Source organism: Gadus chalcogrammus, chromosome 4 (genome assembly GCF_026213295.1).
Source record: "Gadus chalcogrammus isolate NIFS_2021 chromosome 4, NIFS_Gcha_1.0, whole genome shotgun sequence".
Taxonomy (NCBI): Eukaryota; Metazoa; Chordata; class Actinopteri; order Gadiformes; family Gadidae; genus Gadus; species Gadus chalcogrammus.
The window spans coordinates 6546324-6569835 of NC_079415.1; the positions used below are offsets into that span (position 1 = coordinate 6546324).

The window sequence follows — 23512 nt, forward strand, 5'->3', positions numbered from 1 at the left end:
ACCCTGGGGATTGGTTCTGTGACAATTGTTCCGCGCAATAATTGAAAATGGGACATACTTAATAACCTTATAAGTAGAATCAGGGTCTGGTGAAGTGTGATGGTCCAACGTGCCGCTGTCTATTGTTGACGTGTGTCAGGTGATATCTCCTAAAATTGTATTTATATGTTATTATTATCATCAGACGGACAACATATGAGGGTCATCATAACTTCTTTCCAGCACCGCTTTTTATTATTTGTATTTCATATTATTTTCAATGTCAAAATGATACCTGCCAGAATCAGTTATTCAAATGAACCACCAAAATATACACATCACATTATAGAAGTTAATCAGAACATATCTCAAATCTCAGTTTTAATCTGCCTTTATTTGAGCTTCAGGAAGGGTTGGATATTAATTCATGTAATACATTTATTTAGCATCAATAAATCCCTTTCATATCCGGATGAACGTGAATAGGAACGTTGGAGTTCGTTCATGAAGACAAAACTGCAAGGAGCTGCATCATTGCAACGTAACTTTATAACAGTGTTCATTTGTTCCAGTCTTCATGAGCATTTTGTGTTGGAGGCGTTTTTAGGTTTTAAGCTATTGCAAATTCTTCTTATTATTTATTTGTGGTATTATAGAAGCCTCCAGCTGAGAGCCGTCTTCATACATTATTCCATAATTAAAGCCCTGAACCTAACCTAAACTAAACTTTACTCAACCTAACTCTATCTAACACTGTACTAAACCTAAACTAGCCTCTACTGAATCTTACTCTGCTAAACCTTATCCAATCTAAATGTACACCACCTAAACCTATCTGACTACCAAACCCAACCCTCGGTACTAAACTAACCCTAGATAACTCGGTACTCGACCTAACCAGTTCTCCAGAGAGAAGGAGATGGGTGCCCAGTTGCCCTCGGCAACCAGATTGAGCATCAGTGTGATGTTGTGGTGGAGCTGGTTGGCGGTAAGGAGCCGTGGTACCAACAGAGGATTCTCTCTCTCAGACCCCATCTAGTCCGAACAGCACTCCACAATACACCCATATAGTTACCAAGATCTACCGTTATGTCCTGTAATGAGAGCATTATATCAATAGTGGTGTTGTCCTTAGGCACAACCAAATTGTTTACTGTGTGTCGTTTGTGTTTCCTACACGTGTACGGTGTGTAGTTGATGTTGCCTACCCTGGGTAGTGTGTGTGTGTGTCGTTGATGTTGTCTACACATCATGCAGTGTAGTGTGTATGTGTGTGTAGTAGTTTGTGTTGCCTACACCGTGTAGTGTGCTGTTGATTTTGCCTAATGCCTACACTGTGTGTGTGTGTGTGTGTGTGTGTGTGTGTGTGTGTGTGTGTGTGTGTGTGTGTGTGTGTGTGTGTGTGTGTGTGTGTGTGTGTGTGTGTGTGTGTGTGTGTGTGTGTGTGGTGTTTCACCAAAGGGCTGAGTCTGGATCTCTCAGCACTCTGCCGGCCAGCTGGTGGTTGTGGCTGACAGTAGAGAACCTGGCAAACCATTCTGCGCCCCCCCCCCCCCCCCCCCCCCCCCCCTCCCTAGGGACAGACGGCCATATGTCCATGTATCCCCCCACCCCTCCTGACCCCACAGCCCCTGTCTTGCTGAATCCATAGAGGCTATAATTCCTCTCATGTTACTCTCACTGCACCCCATAGCAGCAGGTTCATTAAGAGGCTAGTCAGAGTTAGCTCTGCAGCTAGCAGCAGGCTCATTAAGAGGCTAGTCAGAGTTAGCTCTGCAGCTAGCAGCAGGCTCATTAAGAGTCTGGTCAGAGTTTGCTCTGCAGCAATCCTCATAGCACCGGGACAGTGGCGCGTCATGGCCAGTAGGGGTCAGAGGTCAACTTACATCCCTATCCCAAAGTACCACCAAGTACTGCCTCGTACTGGACTGAAGACTAGAGCCAGGTGACCCCTGACCCCTACCAGTAGGCCTCCTAGAGCCAGGTGACCCCTGACCCCTACCTGTAGGCCTCCTAGAGCCAGATGACCCCTGACACCTACCTGTAGACCTCCTAGTGCCAGGTGACCCCTGACCCCTACCTGAGCTGAGGTATATGTTGTGTGTTTTCAGGAGATGAAGCCCCAGACCCACCATCACAGTGGTAGCCATGGTTACAGCAGTGACAACACGGCGCGCAAGAGCCACGTGGACGACTACAGCACCTGGGACATCGTCAAGGCAACGCAGTGAGTGAAAGAGAAAGAGAGAGAGAAAGGGAGAGAGAGGATAGAGCCAGAGAGAGAGAGAGAGTGAGATCTCTCTCTAAGTCCAGGTCTCTCGCCCCCAGGTACGGTATTTTCGAGCGGTGTCGGGAGCTTGTGGACGCAGGATATGACGTCAGACAGCCGGACAAGGAGAACGTCACACTGCTCCACTGGGCCGCCATCAACAACAGAATAGACCTGGTCAAGTAGGTACACACACACACACAATATAGACACACACTACCATCTACACACTCACAATATAGACACACACTACCATCTACACACTCACAATTAAGACACACTACCATCTACACACTCACATTATAGACACACACTACCATCTACACACTCACAATTAAGACACACTACCATCTACACACTCACATTATAGACACACACTACCATCTACACACTCACAATATAGACACACACTACCATCTATACATTACCCCCTGTGCCACACTACCGTTCATTCTCTCTCTCTCTCTCTCTCTCTCTCTCTCTCTCTCTCTCTCTCTCTCTCTCTCTCTCTCTCTCTCTCTCTCTCTCTCTCTCTCTCTCTCTCTCTCTCTCTCTCTCTCTCTCTCTCTCTCTCTCTCTCTCTCTCTCTCTCTCTCTCTCTCTCTCTCTCTCTCTCTCTCTCTCTCTCTCTCTCTCTCTCTCTCTCTCTCTCTCCAGGTTCTACATATCTAAGAGTGCGGTGGTGGACCAGTTGGGAGGAGACCTCAACTCCACACCTCTGCACTGGGCCACAAGGTAACGCATGACATCACAACCATCCAATCAGGAACAGGCAAACCTCACATCACTGCTAGCATCACATCTTTCAGCTAACGTCTGTCTGTCTGTCCGTCTGTCGGTCTCTGTCAGACAGGGCCACCTCTCCATGGTGGTCCAGCTGCTGAAGTACGGCGCCGACCCCTCCCTGATCGACGGCGAGGGCTGCAGCTGCGTCCACCTCGCAGCGCAGTTCGGCCACACCTCCATCGTTGCCTACCTCATCGCCAAGGGACAGGTAGCCAATCAGAGGCCCCGATCAGAGGCCCCGATCAGAGGCCCCGATCAGAGGCCCCGCAACCCACAGCCCTGGGTCTGGGTCCAGAAGGTTGAGCTGAACCAGTTTAGCCTGATTCAGACTGGTTTAGTCTCACTTTAAGGTTCATGAATCGTAAACTGGTTCAGTCTAAATCAGTCTAAAAACTAGTTTCAACTGGTTACGCTTGTTCCAACTGGTTCAGTCTAATTCAGTTCTGGTTTAGAGAACTGGTGGATCCCGGTGTGAATTGGTTGAGCCCGGTATGAATTGGATTAAGTGTGAACTGGTTGAGCCCGGTCTGAACTGGATTAAGCTGGTGTTGTCTCCTCAGGACGTGGACATGATGGATCAGAACGGCATGACCCCTCTGATGTGGGCCGCCTACAGGACACACAGGTGTGTGTGTGTGTGTGTGTGTGTGTGTGTGTGTGTGTGTGTGTGTGTGTGTGTGTGTGTGTGTGTGTGTGTGTGTGTGTGTGTGTGTGTGTGTGTGTGTGTGTGTGTGTGTGTGTGTGTGTGTGTGTGTGTGTGTGTTCATAGCAGTATCAGCAATTGATCAAAACATAGCTATTGTTATAACTATATGTAACAGATATAACTGTATATAATAAAACAGATATAGCTACAGTGTTTCCCACAGAAATTTTGGAGACTATGGGGGGGGGGGGGGGGGGGTGTATGGAGCGATTGTTGACGGGGGGGGTATGTAGCGATTTCTCTTTTTTTTTTTTTTTTTTTTTGGCTCTAGGGGGCCCCCTAGTAGTGGCCCGGGGCCCCAAGCAATTGCGGGGCCCCAGGCAATTGCCTGGTATGCCTAATGGGATGCAGCGCCTCTGCTCTCATGCAATTCCAATGAGAGCGACACGAACTTCGTCTGAGCAAAAAAAATAATAATAATAATTCATGTGCACGCAGAGACTATGGCGGCCGAAATTAGACTATGGCGGGGCGCCATAGTCTCGTCAATGTGTGGGAAACACTGTAGCTATATATATCAGATATAAGTATAGGTATAATAGTACAGAGACGATGGTGTATAGATATAGATGGACATATAATAGAGCAGATCTGATGGTGTAAACAGCATTGACCTCGCTCCTCCTTTCTGGTGGTCCCAGTGTGGACCCCACCCGTCTCCTGCTGACCTTCAACGTGTCGGTGAACCTGGGGGACAAGTACCACAAGAACACGGCGCTGCACTGGGCCGTGTTGGCGGGCAACACCACCGTGATCAGCCTGCTGCTGGAGGCCAACTCCAACGTGGACGCCCAGAACATCAAGGTGACCAACGCACCTCCGCACCCATCCTATCGTCTATGTACCGTGTTGTGGTGGTGTGACGTCATGCTATTTGATGGCGTCGTGTCGTGTGATGTCACCATGACGCGTGTGCCGTCATGCTGTGTGTGATGTCATGCCGTGATGTCAGGCTGTGTGTAATGTCGTGCCGGGATGTCATCATGCTGTGTGTGATGTCATGCTGTGATGTCATCATGCTGTGTGATGTCATCAGGGGGAGACGCCCCTGGACCTGGCCAAGCAGAGGAAGAACGTGTGGATGATCAACCACCTGCAGGAGGCCCGTCAGGCCAAGGGCTACGACAGCCCGTCCTACCTGAAGAGGCTGAAGATAGACAAGGTACACAGACACACACACCACACAGACACACACACGCACGCGTGCACGCCCATGATGACGTTGTGTGTGAAGTGACCATAGTAAAACTCTGGTGTGTATGTGATCATGTGGCTATGTTTTAATATCTAATAATAGAACCATTCTGTCATGTGACTGTTTTAAACTCCGGTCTTGCTGGGACTCTGCTCTTCTTAGCTGATCAAGGTATTGATTATAGATAGATTGAATAGGGGACCTCAGTGTGTAGGTATAGTTGTAGATGGTAGAGATGATAATCATGCTAGTCTCTCTCTCTGTCTCTCTGTCTCTCTGTCTCTCTGTCTCTCTGTCTGTCTGTTAAACATTTCAACACAGCTTCAAACATTCACATGCAAATCAGTTGAAAATGTCGGTCCTGCTTATAAAACAAAAAACAGGTCAAAGTAAGAAAAAAAGATGAAAGTGAAATATATAGATGGAAGTAGGTAGAATACAAATAAAAGCAGTCTCTCTCCGGCCCCCAGGATTTCCGTCAGAAGGTGATGCTGGGGACCCCCTTCCTGGTCATCTGGTTGGTGGGGTTCATCGCTGACCTGGACGTTGACTCCTGGTTGGCTAAGGGCCTGATGTACGCAGCCGTGTGGTTGGCTGTTCAGTTCCTCTCCAAGTAAGACACACACACACACACACACACACACAGAACACACACTCTGACACACACTCTTCTGACACACGCCAAACAAACACACACGCACGTATTTGGACACATGCACGCACAGACGCAAGCTCGCAAACACACACACACACGCATGAATATAGACGCACAAACACACATGCACACACAGCGACACATGCACACAGTTACACACATAAATACTACTTAAAAATATATTACAGCATGGTAGCCTTTCTATGTTCTCTAGGATCTGTTAACTAGGTTCTCTAGGTTTTGTTGACTAGGTTCTCTAGGTTCGGTTAACTAGGTTCTCTAGGTTCACTAGGTTCTGTTAACTAGGTTCTCTAGGTTTTGTTAACTAGGTTCTCTAGGTTCGGTTACCTAGGTTCTCTAGGCTCTGTTAACTAGGTTAACTAGGTTCTCTAGGTTCTGTTAACCAGGTTCTCTAGGCTCTGTTAACTAGGTTCTCTAGGCTCTGTTAACTATGTAGGTTCTGTTGACCGTGGTCTCTCTCTCTCTCAGGGCGTTCTTCGACCACTCCATGCACAGCGCTCTGCCGCTGGGGATCTACCTGGCCACCAAGTTCTGGATGTACACCACCTGGTTCTACTGGTTCTGGAACGATATCCTCTGGGGCCTTATACTACCGCCTTACTCAGAATCATGGGAGACGTCTCTGTCTGTCTGTCTCTGTCTCAGCGTTCCCTAGTGGCAAGCATGGTGTAAAATGTGTGTAGAGTGTGGTTAACATGAGTTAAAGTGTGTGTAGAGTGTGGTTTACATGGGGTAGAGTGTGGTTAAAATGGTGTAAAGTGTGTGTAGGGTGTGGTTAACATGGTGTAAAGTGTGTGTAGGGTGTGGTTAACATGGTGTAAAGTGTGTGTAGGGTGTGGTTAACATGAGGTAAAGTGTGTGCTAAGTGTGATAAACAGGAGTAAAGTGTGCGCTCAGTGTGTGGTAAACAGGAGGTAAAGTGTGCGCTCAGTGTGTGGTAAACAGGAGGTAAAGTGTGCGCTCAGTGTGTGGTAAACAGGAGGTAAAGTGTGCGCTCAGTGTGTGGTAAACAGGAGTTAAAGTGTGCGCTCAGTGTGTGGTAAACATGAGGTAAAGTGTGCGCTCAGTGTGTGGTAAACCGGAGGTAAAGTGTGTGTGTGCTCAGTCTGTGGTCACTGTGTGTAGAGAGTGTGCGTTCCTTGACGGCGCTGCACACCTCCCCTTCGCCACGGTCCACGTCCCGTTCCTGCTCAACTCCGTGGCGCTCTTCTACAACTTTGGCAAGTCCTGGAAGTCGGACCCCGGGATCATCAAGGCCTCGGAGGAGCAGAAGAAGAAGGTGTGTGTGTCTGTGTGTGTTCTTGTCTTTGGCAGTCTAGGCCATGTGCATAGGCTGGTGGTCAGTGGACTTAACATCAGTGGACTAAGTAAAAGAAGGGCCAGACAGCTAGCTAAGTACTGCTCAATATCAGCTGTTATAGGGAGCATGTTCATCTGGAAAAGGAGATGTTTCCTGTACCCTTAATGATGCATTCCCATAACAAGATGTTTGTTGGTCAAATAGTTGTTGGATAATTCATCACATTTGGTTCCTAAAATGATATTAACTTGTAATGTGGAATCAAATAAAGTACATAAAGTGTGTGGGGGGGGGGGGGGGGGGGGGGGATTTGCATATGGGGTCGAGGGAGTGGACATATATACGAGATATTGTTATTTGACGGTAATGTTTTATCCAATGAATTCCTTTACAATAAGTTTGTAAAATATGAAAACAACAGGATAGGCTCTAGAAATGACTGATTAAAGAGGTTGATACAATATCTATGTATAAGTAAGAAATGTATTTGACAGTGATGTTGACTGTAATGGCGTCCCTCCTCAGACCATCGTGGAGCTGGCTGAGACCGGCAGCCTGGACCTCAGCGTCTTCTGTAGCACCTGCCTGGTAGGACCCACTCACTCCCTCTCTCACTCCTGTTCACTATCACTCCTGCTCTCACTCCCTCTCTCACTCCTGTTCACTATCGCTCCTGCTCTCACTCCCTCTCTCACTCCTGTTCACTATCGCTCCTGCTCTCACTCCCTCTCTCACTCCTGTTCACTATCACTCCCGCTCTCACTCCCTCTCTCACTCCTGTTCACTATCACTCCCGCTCTCACTCCCTCTCTCACTCCTGTTCACTATCACTCCTGCTCTCACTCCCTCTCTCACTCCTGTTCACTATCACTCCTGCTCTCACTCCCTCTCTCACTCCTGTTCACTATCACTCCTGCTCTCACTCCCTCTCTCACTCCTGTTCACTATCACTTCTGCTCTCACTCCCTCTCTCACTCCTGTTCACTATCACTCCTGCTCTCACTCACTCTTGTTCACTATCACTCCTGCTCTCACTCCCTCTCTCACTCCTGTTCACCCTCTCACTCATTATTTCACTCCTTAGCTCACTCCTATTCACTCCCTCAATCTGTGTCTCACTCCTGTTCAATATCTCACTCCTCCTCACTCCTGTTCACTTTCACCCATGTTCTCACTCCTGTCCACGCTCTCACTCATTATCTCACTCCTGCTCACTCTCTCACTCCTTCTCTCACCCCTGGCCTCATTCTCACACCTTCTCTCACTCCTGTCCACGTGCTCGTTCCTGGTCTCATTCTCACACCTTCTCTCGCTCCTGTCCACGTGCTCGTTCCTGGTCTCACTCCTGTTCATGCTCTTACTCCTTGTCCGGCTCTCACTCTCCCTCCTGCTCCCACTCCTGTCCTCCCCAGATCCGGAAGCCAATCCGCTCCAAGCACTGCGCCGTCTGCAACCGCTGCATCGCCAAATTCGACCACCACTGCCCCTGGGTGGGCAACTGTGTGGGTAGGTACTGGTGTTACTGGGGGGGGGGGACTGGTACCGCCCACTGGGGGGGGACTGGTGTCAGTACAGCAGCAGTACTGGTGTCAATCTAGCAGTACTGGTTACTGGTGTTACTGGGCTCAGTACAGCTTGGTATAGCAGTAGTAACAGCAGTACTAGTAACAGTCGGGGTCATTGTATCATCATTACAGACACTATTATCAGACTAGTCGCTCTACCATCAACCCCTGTGGCAGTGTGGCGGTCCATGTGAGGTTTGACATCCTGTTGTTTCTACCGTACAGGAAGTGGTAACCATCGCTACTTCATGGGCTATCTGTTCTTCCTGCTGTGCATGATCTGCTGGATGATCTACGGCTGCATCTGCTGTGAGTCACACACATCCTCTACCTTATCTGTGTGTTGTAAATCTATACCTAGATGTTGTGTTTCTATCTCTGTATGTGTTGTATATCTAGACTGGAGTATCCACTTCTCTACCACCTACTCCCAGGATGGCCTCTGGCTCTATGTGTTATACATCTATGTGTTGTATCTCTATGTAGACTGGAGGATCCACTGCTCCACCTCCTACTCCCAGGATGGCCTCTGGCTCTATGTGTTATACATCTATGTGTTGTACATATATGTGTTGTATCTCTATGTAGACTGGAGGATCCACTGCTCCACCTCCTACTCCCAGGATGGCCTCTGGCTCTATGTCTTATACATCTATGTGTTGTACATCTATGTGTTGTATCTCTATGTAGACTGGAGGATCCACTGCTCCACCTCCTACTCCCAGGATGGCTTCTGGCTCTATCTGACCCAGATCGCCTCCTGCTCTCCATGGATGTTCTGGATGTTCCTCAACAGCGTCTTCCACTTTATGTGGGTCGCTGTTCTCATCCTGTGTCAACTGTATCAGGTGAGATCCTACCTCCTAGACCCTACCTCCTAGCATCTAGACCCTACCTCCTAGCATCTAGACACTAGCTCCTAGCTCCTAGACCTTACCTCCTAGCTCCTAGAACCTACCCCCTACCTCCTAGACTGTTTCTCCTAGCTCTTAGCTCCTAGCTCCTACATCCTTGCACCTAGACACTACCTCCTAGACCCTACCTCTTACCTCTTAGCTCCTAGACCCTAGCTCCTACCTCCTAGACCCTACCTCTTAGCTCCTAGACCCTACCTCTTAGCTCCTATACCCTAGCTCCTAGCTCCTAGACCCTACCTCCTACCTCCTACCTCTTAGCTCTTAGACGCTACCTCCTAGCTCCTACCTCCTACCCTAAACCCCCCACCTTCTAATTGGTGGCTGTGTCTCCTGTGTTCTGATGGTGGATGGGACTACTGTGCTATGATTGGTGGGCTGTCTCTCCTGCGTTCTAATTGGTGGGATGTTTCTGCTGTGCTCTGATTGGTTGCTGTCTCCCCTGTGTTCTGATTGCTGGGCTGTTTCTCCTCTGCTCTGATTGGCCGGTTGTCTCTCTCATGTGTTCAGATCGCCGGTCTCGGCATCACCACCAACGAAAGGATGAACGCCCGCCGATACAAACACTTCAAAGTCACCGCGACATCCATCGAGAGCCCCTTCAAGTGAGGAGGGGGGGGGGGGATAGATCGATATTTTGCTTACTGACTCCTATTATAACGACTACTGTTGGCTATCATGTCTTAACGCGCGTGTGTGTGTGTGTGTGTGTGTGTGTGTGTGTGTGTGTGTGTGTGTGTGTGTGTGTGTGTGTGTGTGTGTGTGTGTGTGTGTGTGTGTGTGTGTGTGTGTGTGTGTGTGTTTAGCCACGGCTGTGTGAGGAACCTGATGGACTTCTTCGAGGTGCGGTGCTGCGGTCTGATACGACCGGTGGCGGTGGACTGGACCAGTCAGTACACGGTGGACTACGACCAGACCGGGGGCTCCGGCTATCAGCTGGTCTAGAGGCCCCGCCCCCGCCGCCCTCCCCACCCCCCCCCCCACCCCCCCCAGGACAGAAATCGCCCCCCCGAGCAGAAGGTCACCTGGCAGGACGCGCATGAAACACCTCAACACACCCTGCTGCTGCCACGCCCACCTACAACAGCCGGGACCACCAGTACTGCTACAAGTACTACCACCAGTACTGCTCCTAGTACTACCACAGAGTACTGCTACCAGTACTGCTCCTAGTACTACCAACGAGTACTACCACCAAGTACTACCACCTGGTACTGCTACAAGCCCCTAGTACTACCACCTAGTACTGCTACTAGCCCCAAGCGCTACTACCGAGTACTGCTACCACTTAGTACTACCACCTAGTACTGCTACTAGTACTACCATCTAGTATCATCTAGTTCTGAGTGCTGTCAGTACTAGATGGTGGTACTAGGTGCTGAGTGCTACCTAGTACGACCATCTAGTACACACACCAGCACTTCTGCTCACCATCAAACCCTCTATCTCTCCACCAATAGGAGAAGAGCCCGCTCCCTTCGCCTTTCCTCTTGTTGCCCATTGGACGGTCTGTGCTGCCAGGCATGTGTGGTTTGGAGAGGGGAGGAGCCCAGTGTCACATGAACTCTGACCCCTCCTCCTCCCCCTGCACATCCCCCCCCCGCCTCCCCCGTTTCTGTTCTGCATCATCCAGCGCTCTCGATTGGCCCGGTTTGAAGCTCCTCCCCCTGCGGGTGTTGTTGTCGGGACAACGGAGGCGGGAGTTTTATTTGTTTCCTGTTGTTTTTAGAGTTGTTTTATTTGTTGTTTTGAGTGTGACTTGGATAAGGGAAAGTCTTTTAAAGGTCCAGAGTTTTGCACGTGTCCGTCTAAGTCCAATGTCCCGGTCGCCAGGGCAACGGTCCCCAGGGCAACGGTCGCCAGGCCATCGGTCGCCACTGCAACGGTCGCAAGGCCATCGATCGCCAGGGCAACAGTCGGCAGGGCCGTGGACCGACCAGTCTACTGGCGACCCGGATTGGACCAGTTAACACGAGGAGGTCTCCTGATGACCCGGACCGACCTGTACCGGTCCAAGGCCGCACAAGAGGTCTCCTGGTGACCAGTACCGACCAGTACCCACCAGGAGGTCTCCTGGTGACCAGGGCCGACCGCTGACCCTACAGACAATGTGATGAGAAGTAGTATTTATTTTAAATATTTATAGATGAAATAATGATGTTGTGGCGAGTCTTGGTTCCCTGTGACCCCGCGACCCTTGACCTATCAGAGACCCTTTGAGTTTACACCTCCATTCCACTAGCGTACGTCTCGTCGACGTGTTTCGGTTGGTCTGTACCTTTTTGCACTGATTCCTTTCTTACTTTTGAGTTCTATTGTTTTGAGTTCTTCTTCTGTTCGCTCTTCGTCTGCGGATCAGAAGATCAGTCGAGGGCGCCGCCATGTTTACAGAGAGGAAGAGAACGGGCCATATCCCGGAGTTCCCCCCCCATCCCCTGCAGTGACATCACTTCCTGTTCCTTTGTACCCCCTCCTCTCTGCGTGTGTTGGGGTTTCCTGTCGCCCCCCGGTGGAAGCGGTGGAACACCAGACTGCGATAGTTTTGACTGACGGTAGCGTTTAGTGACCTTCGACCCTACCCCGACCACACGTCCACTGCATGTATCAAAGCTCGGGACTATTATGGGCTGGCCGCGGCCGCCGCTGTACAAAGTGAATGTTGAGTATTCGTTTGGTTTGATGTTCCTCTGTGTTCCTAGCCGCCCAGCTCCTCACTGGATGTACAAAGTGTAAAGACAGACGCTGTCCTCCTTCGTTGTTTCTTTTGTAAAAGCTGAAATGTGATCATGCAATATTTAAAGGATTTATAGGAGGACATGGACCCATGCTCGCATCATCCCCCCCCCATGCCCCCCCCCCCCCCCTCCTCGGACGGAAGACCCCAGAACCAGCTGTTTATTTTATAAGGTCAAAGTTCAGAGGTCAGCCTTCAATCAAGTAACCCTAACAACATGGACCCGTATACCTGTCTGGCCCCACCCCAGATGACCCTCCCACCCTCGCTAACCCCAGACCCCCCCCCCCCCCCCTGCTGACCTCGACCCCCCCCCCCCCCCCCCCCCCCCCCCCCCCACTGACCTCAGCCTTTCTTCCAGCAGCAGAGGACGCTTATTTTTCCCGCCCTGACGCTCCACGAGCACACCTCCCCGGACCCTCCCTTACTCCGGACCCCCCCTCGTACCGGACCCTGTACTCCGCTTCAGACGTAGAGATCTATCTATTGGGCATGGTTCCATTTTAATGGCTTTAATAATAAAATACGACGTCCAACACGACCGCTTTGCTCATGTTTGTTACTGCTACCCACGCCAGCCAATCAGAGGGCACGAAACACAGATCTGGTAGGGGTGATTGATTCACCTACCCAGTGGACTACCAACTGGTAGGGTGGAGGATTCATCCATCCGGTGGACTGTACCAACTGGTAGGCCGATCTGTCCGTCAGCAGGGAGGACCCTCCCACTTGTAATGTCTAGTTTGTAACGGCCAATCATGCAACCCCTTTAATGCTTTAACAAAACAATCTACAGGTCAAAGCTACTCACTAAACGCCTGGAAACAATTAAGTAAACTACTCAACAGCTACTCAACTCAGTAAAAACCTAAACTAACAACTGACATTTTGAAAACCACTGTAAACCACAACCATTTTGAAGGAACCACAGTATCACAGTACTGTTATACTGTGTACTGCTGTGTCCATGGAGTACACAGTACTGTAACCCTGTGTACTACTGTGTCCATGGAGGAGTACACAGTATTGTGTAATACTGTACTGCAGTACTGTGTGCTGCTGGCTCTGGAGGTGAGTATATTATAGAGGTAAACAAACTGAAACATGAACCTCATCAGTCACGTTGCCCCTCTTCACACAGGGACATTGTTCACGTGCTCCGGAGTTAGAATCCCACTACAGATCATCTGATGCACTCTTATAACACCTGGTATTTTACAAATATCTAAAGTGTGTTCAGCTGGATGTATTTGAGCCATTTCAAACACGTTTAAGACACATGAAACAGTTAGTTAGTTTTTAACCATTTTATTACAAAGTGTACCTAACATTTGTGTTTGACATGTTGAATAAGTGGGCGTGGCCCAGAAGGCTTCAGGGCGTGGGGTGTCTGCCCCTAAATGCTAACCCTTGTGCAAGGCATTAGAGAGCTGGTGCTACAGTCGTATGGGGATCCCATGTCCAGCCGTTCATCAAGACATTAGAAGCTTCCTTTCTTACCCAAGTCTGCACCTTAGTGATGACCGAAACCAGCATGAGCTGGTGTACAAGAAACCAGGGTTTAAAGTTACAGCAGGGTACCAGGAACCAGGGTGTAAAGTCACAGCAGGGTACCAGGTTGTAAAGTTACAGCCCCTACCGTAAAGCTTGTTTCGTGAGGCTAGTGGTTGTTACAGTACGTTGAAGTAATTCCATGTCTCCAAAATTCACATCTGGAAGACTAAGTCCCCGACAGGGAATTCAAGTATTAGAAACGTCGGTCGCCACGACGACAGCACCATCTCAGGTCAAAGGTCCCAGAGGGCAGCACCAGGGTAACCATAGTAACCATTAGCAGCGGCCGCCTGGCTGTAAACTTAAGGCTTTAGTGATTTAACCTCAAACATTCAAGCAGTTCCTGACCTCCGGTCCACTGGGCACTGCTTCGAGAAGACACCATCGTCATCCTCCACAAGTCATTTACGCATATATTAATTAAAATATAAATTAGCACTGGAGTAAAAACACAAATCAATAGAGGACAGGAAGTAGCATGTGGTCGTAACACACACTGTGGCCACAAGAGGGCGCTGTGTTCACAACACGGCCGCCGTCGGTCTCTCCACGAGACAGAGCAGCCAGAGGATCCGTTGGCCATGAGGCTTCAGAGGAGGTAACATCGAGAGCTTCCTTCAGTGAACCTCCACAAACGTTGTCCTGTAGAATATGTAACATTTGAAGAAGTTCAATTTAAGCATTGGATCATAGAACTATGATCAATGTTCTGTTCAGATCAGAATCTGAGTTTCCTCTGAGGTCTTCTCCTGGCCAGTGAGCAGTGCGCTGCGATTGGCTCAGCTAGCCTGGGGGGTGTGGCCTACGTCCAGCCGTCTCTGGGCGGAGCCTCTCTTTCTCCTGCCGATAGCCGGGACTACACTACCCAGAGTTCCCGGCGTCTGGAAGAAGGTCCCGCCGCTGGGAGTGGGCGTGGTCTCTTTGGGGGTGCGAGGCGTCTGGGGCAGGAATGAAATGAGGTCAAAGGTTAAAACAACAACAAAAGCTTGACAACAGTAACAGTTACCATGGCAATGGCATAGAACTGAAAAGGGCGGAGCCTCGTTTCCTGATTCGTTAAGTTAACCCGTGTTCGCTTAGAGCACCGCATGGAGCTCTCCGATTGGCTACGGTAACGGGTTGCTACGATAACAGGCGGTTGTCTCACCAGTGGTTGCTGCTTGGCGACGTCGTCCCTCTTGCTCTGCGGGGGAGGGGCTAGCGTCACGCCAAGCTCCGCCCCCGGGTGCCCATAAGGCCCCGCCCCGCCCATTAGGAAGTTGGCCTGGGACAGGAAGCCGAGGGGGGAGGGGTGTGCGTCGCCAGGGGCGACGGGGTAGGAGGGGAGGAGCACGTAGGGCAGTGCCAGCGTGGGCAGAGAGAGGCCGGCCGCTGATTGGCTGGCGGACAACAGGAGGTTGATACTGTTGAGGCCTGAGGAGGGGGGAGGAGTCAGAGAAGAGGGGGTGTGGTCAGACACCCTTGGTGGTGTTCTTAGTTACACACACACACACACACACACACACACACACACACACACACACACACACACGCGTGGGTGTTTTGGTAGGCTGGTCGGAGGGTGTTTCCATGACGACCTTTAGTGAGGGCCTCTGGGTAACGTACCTGCGTTGTGCGGGACGTAGAGGTAGTGGTAGGGTTGGGCGGGGCCGCTGGGGTCAGAGCCCCCCCCATGGCGGTTCTGCAACAAAAACAACAGACCATCAACCAGGGTTACCATGACGTCATGCTGCTACTGGATCCTAGAGCCGGTGACCTCTGACCCCTACCTACCGGTGACCTCTGATCCCTACCTACTACACCCTAGAGCCAGGTGACCTCTGACCCCTACACCCTACTCATTTAGTTAAACAAATAAACAAACCTCAGTCTCCTCCTCATCCTCCTCCTCTCCGTCCCTCTTCCTCTTGGGTGACCTCTGACCCCCATACAGCAGCACCACAGAGGGCTGTGATAGGCTGGGCAGGTAGGCCACCCGCTGAGGGGCGGAGTCTTCCTCAAGATGTGGGCGGGGCTGTGAGTAGGGGGCCTGCAGGGGGGTCGACACGCCCCTGAAACCATGGCAACAGAAATGGCGTCAGCAACAGGTCAGCGGAGTTCAGAAACATCCCATAATATGTGGTGTGTGTAAGCTCACTCTCTGTAGCTGAGGTCCAGGAGGGCGTGTCTAGAACAGTCCAGTGGTTGCTGGGATACGGCTGGAGAGAGGAGGGGGAGGGGGGGAGAGAGAGGAGGGGTTGAAATACTGGATCTATTTTAGAGAGCGATCGATCCTATAATCAATAATGGATGGAAGAGCTGAGTGGGGTCACTGTCCACTATGGAGGAGGGGGAGGGGTAGGAGGAGGAGCAGGAGGAAGAGGAAGAGGAGGAGCAGGAGGAAGAGGAAGAGGAGGAGCAGGAGGAAGAGGAGCAAACACATTAACATACAGTAAGGCTTCGCTGCATTGACAGACACGGTCTCTAACAGGTCCTCACCTGCTGGCCTGGAGGTGGGACTGCAGGGGGCGGAGTTCACCAGGCGGTGGGCGGAGCTACGGCTCGGCGGGACATTGAAGGAGGCGTGGCGGGTCAGCTTGGCCTCCCGGCCACTCGGAGCTGCGATTGGCTGTGAGACACTTTCTGGTGGAGTGACTGCTGCCATGGCAACTGTGTGTCCACAGGAAAGAGGAGACATAACTTTATTAACACGCAGGTGAAATTAAGACGGGAAGAACGGCAGAACAGAGACAGGTGAACTCTACGGGCGAGGGCCGGGGGCCGAGGGTCTCACCGGGGGGGGTGCTGAAGCAGATCGGGCCCAGCCACTGGAAGGCGGGCTTCCTGCCCCGGTCTCCGCGGACGTGGAGCTTCTTGATGAGCGCCAGGCTGGTCAGGACGTTGGCGATGTCGTAGAGACGCCGCACCTTAGCTGAGGGGAGGGGAGAGAGAACACCTTAGCTGAGGGGAGGGGAGAGAGAACACCTTAGCTGAGGGGAGGGGAGAGAGAACACCTTAGCTGAGGGGAGGGGAGAGGGAACACCTTAGCTGAGGGGAGGGGAGAGGGGACACCTTAGCTGAGGGGAGGGGAGAGAGAACACCTTAGCTGAGGGGAGGGGAGAGAGAACACCTTAGCTGAGGAGAGGGGAGAGGGAAGACCTTAGCCGAGGGGAGGGGAGAGAGAACGGATCAACCACCGCTGATCGAGTGAGTAAGTGAGTGGATGGGGGCGTGTCTTACTCTTGCACTTCCTACCAAGACAGAAGCCGTTTCTCAATTCGCATTCTTCTCTGCACTTGTGTTCTTGTGAAACGTCATCAGTCGTAGCCCAAGTACTGTTCCAATTCAAAGTAGGCATCAAGTCAAGTACTGTCGTAAAACCCGGAAGTGCTGCATTCTTAAATTTGCTATTATTTTATTATTATTTTAAGATGAAAGAGGCTGGGTCTTTGTTTTATATCATTTGTTTATATTGTATAAGTCGCTGATAGAGGAAACCCATCACAATGGCAACGGAAATCCCAGTCAATCCAGCCGATCGTTTTTGTGTATGTGTGTGTTTCTATTCTATTCTCTCTCGTTCGTAATTCTTATATCAATAGCCTACTCTCCAATGTTATAAAAATAGGCTATATAGGAACATTGAGAAACGGCAATCTCATACAATAATTTTCCCGCCACTGACTTATTATATGTAGGGTACAGCTGGCGTGCCGTGTGGATACGCATATCTTTTCATTTATATTCATTCAAAATATTATCATACTATTTTAAAACGAAAGAGGCTGGTGTTTTGTTTCATATAATTTGTTGATATTGTTCAGTAGTATATGCCAACATGAGGCCGTAGCACAGTTAACAGACGAGCTGAGGTGGTGACGTCATCGAGTCCGACTTCCAAGTCCACGAGTCCGCAGTTTGCGTACTTGGTATTGAGAAACGAATTGCGTGACAGGGTGACAGAGTAAGTGACAGATAAACTGAGTGTCTTACTCATGTACTTTTGCTGGTGGTCTGAGTGACAGAGTGACATGGTGACAGGGTGAGAGAATGAATGACAGGGTGAGTGGGGGCGTGTCTTACTCTTGTACTTGCTGTGGCTGGTGGCGTTGTGGTCGATCAGCAGCTGGGCGGCCGTCTCCAAGGTAACGCACTGCGACTCCGACACCAGGAAGAGCGACACGAAGCGCTGGCTCATGATGCGCAGAGACTTGTCCTTCCTGTTGGTCGTCACTGCAGACCACAAGACAGGAAGTCAGGACAACAGGAAAGGAAGTCAGGACCACGGGACAGTAAGAGAAGAACACGGAACAGGAAGTAAAGACCATGAGACCGGAAGTCAGGACAAAAGGAAAGGAAGTCAAGAACAGGGGACAGGAAGTCAGGGCCGCAGGACAGGAAGTCAGGACAACAGGAAAGGAGGTCAGGACTACGGGACAGGAAGAGAAGAACAAGGGACAGGAAGTAAAGACCATAAGACAGGAAGCCAGGAGCACGGGACAGAAAGTCCCCGACACAAGACAGGAAGTCAGGACAAAGGACAAGAAGTCAAGAACACAAAACAGGTAGTCGAGACCAGTCAACAGGATGTGAACCTCCTCACCACTGACGGCGTCTCCGTCGGCGGCCTCCTCGTCCCGGGGCGTGGCGGCGGGGGCGGGGCCGCTGCCTTGCTGGTGGGCGTGGCGCTGCAGCTCCCCCAGCCGCGCCCCCAGGCGCCGCCGGCCCCACCAGGTGTAGCAGTTCTTGGCCACGCGGTCCACCATGCTCAGGGACTCCAGCACGTTGATGATGTCATAGATCCGCCGCCGCTCCACGCCTGGGGGAGACACGCCGGGTTAGAGCCCTGCATCCCAGAGGTTCTGGGTTCAACTCCCCCCAGTGTCGCCAGTCTACCTGCAGGCATCAGTGTGTAGAGCAAGGCACTAACACTGAAGGGTTGGGGGTTCTGCTCCCTGTAGCTCGGTAGGTAGAGCAAGGCACTAACACTGAAGGGTTCGGGGGTTCTACTCCCTGGGTAAGTACGCCGGCAGGCTATTCGCTCTCACCCAGACTGCTGGCGACCTCGTCCAATGAGATGGTCACGTTGTCCTGGGGGTGGTCGGGGTAGAGGGCCAGGAAGCGCTGACACAGCAGCCCAAGACTCCTCTGCTTCCTGCTGGGCTTGGCCTCGCCATCCTCCCCCTCCTCCTCCTCCTCCTCCACCGCATCACACTGGGAACAGACCAATCGGAGGGCAGCGTTCAGAACACCCCAGAGGCGATTGGACGCAGGCCGGGTCAGTCTACTGTGGTCGACGGCGTGTTACCATGGAGACCACTGTGGTTGTTACACAGCTTTATACCACGGCCTGGGGGAATACTCAATTCTGATTGGCTGCAGGGTGTGCATTAACCCCTGATTTCTGGCTCATAGCTGAGCGGACTAGAATACCTCCCGTTGCCAAATCGTAGCTAAGGTCCGTCCTATTTACTGGAGGAGTGAACAACGTTTCCATTGCATAAGAACCTTTAGGGACGGTAATGATTGTTCCAGGTATTAATCAAAACCTCAGGCGTTACCAGGGAAACAAAGTTGTGGCTTGTGAAAAACGTTATATTTGGATTGTAAAACGCATGAAAATATAAATGAATGGTTTTATTTTATTTTCTTTAGCAAGTGACCATGGTATATGCGGGATAATGCCCTTCGAGGTGTCCATAATCAGGAATTAATGGACTTTGCGGAGGCAACCGTCCGATGCGCAGCGGAGGACGGTTCGAAGGCCTCCGCGTCGTCCATTAATTCCTGATAATGGACACCTCGTCTGCATTATCCCTTACTTAAACCAGCCGTCCACATAGTATATGATCACTGTTATTGAAATAATTGTTTACTGATAAGATAGATATTGGTAATGTGTTGATTATATAGATAGTATCGGTAATAGTATTGATTACTGATACCTTTCTCATGCGTCTGATGTCGGGGCTGGCGGCGCTGATCAACATCTTCAGGTTGGCCGTAGGGGTCCAGGGCTCGGGCTGGGGGGAGTCGCCCGCGTGCTTGACAGGCGTCCGCATGTCAGCGGGAGACTGGAGCTCAGCGGGGGTCCGGGTGATGGCAGGGCGCCCAGTGCAGATGTTCTCCTGGGGAGACGATCTAGTATTAAATCTATATAATATAACATAATGCATTACATCTAGTATAATATAACATCTATATAATATAACACCTAGGATTACATCTAGTATTAAATCGATATAATATAACATCTAGTATTACATCTAATACAACATCTAGTATTATATCTATACTTCTATCTAATATATGAACTCTCACGAACATGAGCCACCACATTATAACCTATACGGTATCATCAATGAACACATGATGGATTATTAGGAACATGTTAATACACGTTAACAACATACGATGGTTGTGTGGTTGTATTACCTTCTGGTGGACGTCTCCGCTGAGGTCCATGGTCCTCCCTGGACTGCTGAGGTCTTTCAGAGACACGCGAAACATCTAGACAAGACCACATCTGATCAACACATCTCCCTCTAGACAAGACCTCCTCTAGAGTCTAGACCCCGTCTCCTTTAGACCATGTCTCCTCTAGACCACATCTCCTTTAAATCAGGTCTCCTCTAGAGCACATCTCCTCTACAGTCTAGACTTGTGTGTGTGTGTGTGTGTGTGTGTGTGTGTGTGTGTGTGTGTGTGTGTGTGTGTGTGTGTGTGTGTGTGTGTGTGTGTGTGTGTGTGTGTGTGTGTGTGTGTGTGTGTGTGTGTGTGTGAGAGTGAGTGACTGAGTGAGTGACTGAGTGAGTGACTGAGTGAGTGACTGAGTGAGTGACTGAGTGAGTGAGACATCCTTTAGGGGAGGTCAGATAATTTGGCGCTAACGCTAGGCGCCGATAACTAGCCCCCAGCTAACAGAGCTAACATCAACGGTCTTCTCAGAGGATTATCTAACCATCAGATCATCTAACCCCTCCTGACCGGAGACCCAGAGGGCTTGTCAGACATAATCAGAAGTGAAGATTGATGCATTGGTAACCAGGTGATGACTAGTAACCTAGTAGTAACCACTAGTAACCTAGTAGTAACTAGCAGCGTCCCAACTTCTAGTTCAGTTTAATTAAACACATTTAAGTATAATCGAAATTACTGAAGTATCAGTGAAGTATACAACAGGTAACGTTTGATTAATACCGCTGTGGTGTTAGGTATTCATGGGTCTGAACCCCTGTGGAGGGGCAGTGGTCCGGCTTAGTGGCTTACCTTAGTAAAGGTAAGGTAATCCTGGTCTCAATCGTCCAGTAGTCCTGGAGGGTCTGGAGGGTCTGGAGGGGGTATTCAGGTTTTCAGGTCCTCATAGCCGCGGACGGTACGGTTCACTCTGGACTCTGCAGCGGGACTCTGGAGACTGAACCAGGGCTGGAGTCTGAAGAAGACCCGCTAAAGATTGTTTTCTGGCGCTCTCAGGAGCCTGCCTCGCCGCAGCCAATCAACGGCTACGAGCTGGAGCGTCATGGTGTCACAGCCAACCAGCGCCGAGTGATCTCGTTGCGTAGACAAACCTTGACCAATGGGGGCGTAGCCCGAACTGGCTCACACTCGTTTGTTGGCGGGTCGACAGGCGCGCTTCGTCGGTCACCGGGGAGCCGCGGGTCACAGATCGAGATGGCGGGTCACGTGGTTCACCTACAGCCAGATGTCTGAAGGACTGGCGCCGAAACTACCTGCGGCACCGCGGGAAAAGTGGCGGGTGGGAGGGGGAGCGGGGGACCCCCCTCCTTCGCCTCCTTGTGTTGTCATGTTGTGTGTGTAGACCCACAACCTGATACCCGCACAACCCGAGACACCAACCCGAGACACACAACCTGAGACACACTGCCAAAGACACACACAACCCGAGACACAAGACCGAGACACACACAACCCGAGACAAACACAACCGAAGACACAAACAACCCAAGACACACAACCCGAGACACACAACTCAACATGACAACACAACAGACCAGCTGGTTAATTAGCAGGGATTATATTGTCTCTGTTGCTATTAATATAAATTATTAGTTTGTATGATGAAGAATTGATAAATTATAGTCTCATAGTCCCCCCCCCCCCCCCCCACCACACACACACACACACACATACATTAGACTCTCACACACACAGCCACAAGCACACACACACACACACACACACACACACACACACACACACACACACACGCACAAACACACACACACAAACACACACACACACACACACACACACACACACACACACACACACACACACACACACACACACACACACACACACACACACACACACACAGTTGGCCCGGTAAATTATTACTCCCTAAATAAGCACTTCACCGAAATCGAAGAAAAAATAAATCCAAACTGCTCTGCACCAATCAGAAAACGACATGCAGTCTAGCGACCGTTCAACTCGACACACTGGAAAATATGCTATGATGTCTTTCCTCCACCAGGGGCTGCCACCTCCCTTGGTTCTCCTCTCTGTTGGGTTCTCCTCCTCTCTGTTGGGTTATGATCTCTTTTAAAAGAGAGTCCTGGCCAAGATGGACAGTAGTACACAGTTACAACACAAGAAAAAATATAAGTTAAATTGTGTAAACATACATTAAAGGCACCCAGTGCAACTTTCGAGGCTTAAAAATAAACATTCAATTTCTAGTCTTTTTTACACGTAGTAAGTTTCAATAACTCCATACCATTACATACCGACATTCAAGCAGCAAATATGAGACGTCGTGGTGTGGTGAGAACTGATAGAAAATCGATAACAACAACAATGCCGCCATTTTCTTTATTTTTTGTAACCTACAATAAATAAAGCAGGCTTCCAGTCAATGGAAAAATGGCGTCTCCCCACCGGCGATTGTTGTTGTTTACGATTTTCTATCAGTTCTCACCACACAGCGACGTCTCATCTTTTCTCCTTGAATGTCGATATGTAATGGTATGGAGTTATTGAAACTTACTACGTGTAAAAAAGACTAGAAATTGAATGTTTGTTTTTCATTGAATGTTTACATAAAGTTGCACTGGGTGCCTTTAAATGGGACATATTATACCACCAGGTGTGAGTGTGATTAGCCAGTTTTTCGACTATTCGACTTTTCGACTTTTCCAAGACGTTTCGAAAATCGGGCCCATATGACATCACTAGTGGGCGTGTCCACCTAGATCTGTGCTGGATAGATGAGCAACGTTTACTTCAGTCAACTGGGTAGGCTGGTAGACTAACCAGCAAAGATCTAGGTGGACACGCCCACTAGCAGTGGTGGGTAGAGTACTGAAAATCTATACTCCAGTAAAAGTATTGTATTACAGTCAACGAAGATAATGTCTTTATCAAAATACTCATTTTAATGAAGGCACAGTGGAAAATGTAATTGAGTAAAGAGTAGAATTCTAAATCAAATATTAAAAAAGGAACGCGAAAAGTACTCGTTACCCGAAAAATGTACTTTTTTACTCATTTGCGTTACTTGTAATGCGTTACTAATACATCACCAGCATTACCCAGCAGGACCAGTTCTGCCAGTAGCCTGAGCTTACGGTCAGGAAACCCTTAATTATTCTTAACACTAATAATCAAACAACCCAACCTCAGAAGACATCTGAGAGGAAGAGAAAGAGCATTCCAGGGATACACGCCAACAGGAAGGAGATGCAGACGACTGGTTGAAAATAAACAGAACCAGGCAAAAATGAGGAAAGTCGAGTTAACACCACCGTCCTTTAGGGGCCCAGCGGTCTGCTGCGTCCTTTAGGGCCCGGCGGTCTGCTGCGTCCTTTAGGGGCCCGGCGGTCTGCTGCGTCC

At 50.0% G+C, this 23512-nt stretch overlaps 2 protein-coding genes across 2 annotated transcripts in view; one reads left to right on the forward strand and one right to left on the reverse strand.

The window, feature by feature from the left end:
* Positions 1–10335, forward strand: part of zdhhc17 (zinc finger DHHC-type palmitoyltransferase 17) — a 10850-nt gene extending 515 nt beyond the window's left edge. The window contains exons 2-17 of the mRNA XM_056588342.1: positions 2091–2206; positions 2308–2430; positions 2906–2983; positions 3098–3242; positions 3595–3659; positions 4382–4544; positions 4777–4902; positions 5406–5548; positions 6080–6180; positions 6766–6890; positions 7437–7499; positions 8324–8417; positions 8702–8785; positions 9167–9324; positions 9901–9995; positions 10197–10335. Of these exons, the coding sequence (XP_056444317.1) occupies positions 2091–2206; positions 2308–2430; positions 2906–2983; positions 3098–3242; positions 3595–3659; positions 4382–4544; positions 4777–4902; positions 5406–5548; positions 6080–6180; positions 6766–6890; positions 7437–7499; positions 8324–8417; positions 8702–8785; positions 9167–9324; positions 9901–9995; positions 10197–10335 (1818 nt within the window). The remainder of the gene's footprint in view (positions 1–2090; positions 2207–2307; positions 2431–2905; positions 2984–3097; positions 3243–3594; positions 3660–4381; positions 4545–4776; positions 4903–5405; positions 5549–6079; positions 6181–6765; positions 6891–7436; positions 7500–8323; positions 8418–8701; positions 8786–9166; positions 9325–9900; positions 9996–10196) is intronic.
* A 2904-nt stretch (positions 10336–13239) lies between these two features.
* e2f7 (E2F transcription factor 7) lies at positions 13240–21110 on the reverse strand. The gene is made up of 13 exons (XM_056588850.1): positions 20927–21110; positions 20093–20167; positions 19603–19785; positions 18706–18871; positions 18261–18476; positions 17741–17890; positions 16452–16589; positions 16157–16327; positions 15816–15876; positions 15543–15729; positions 15284–15359; positions 14826–15091; positions 13240–14616 (listed from the first exon to the last, which is right to left on the reverse strand). The coding sequence occupies exons 2-13, from the start codon at positions 20165–20167 to the stop codon at positions 14458–14460; spliced, it is 1848 nt and encodes a 615-aa protein (XP_056444825.1). The 5' UTR covers positions 20927–21110; the 3' UTR covers positions 13240–14457.
* Between the last annotated feature and the right edge of the window lie 2402 nt (positions 21111–23512).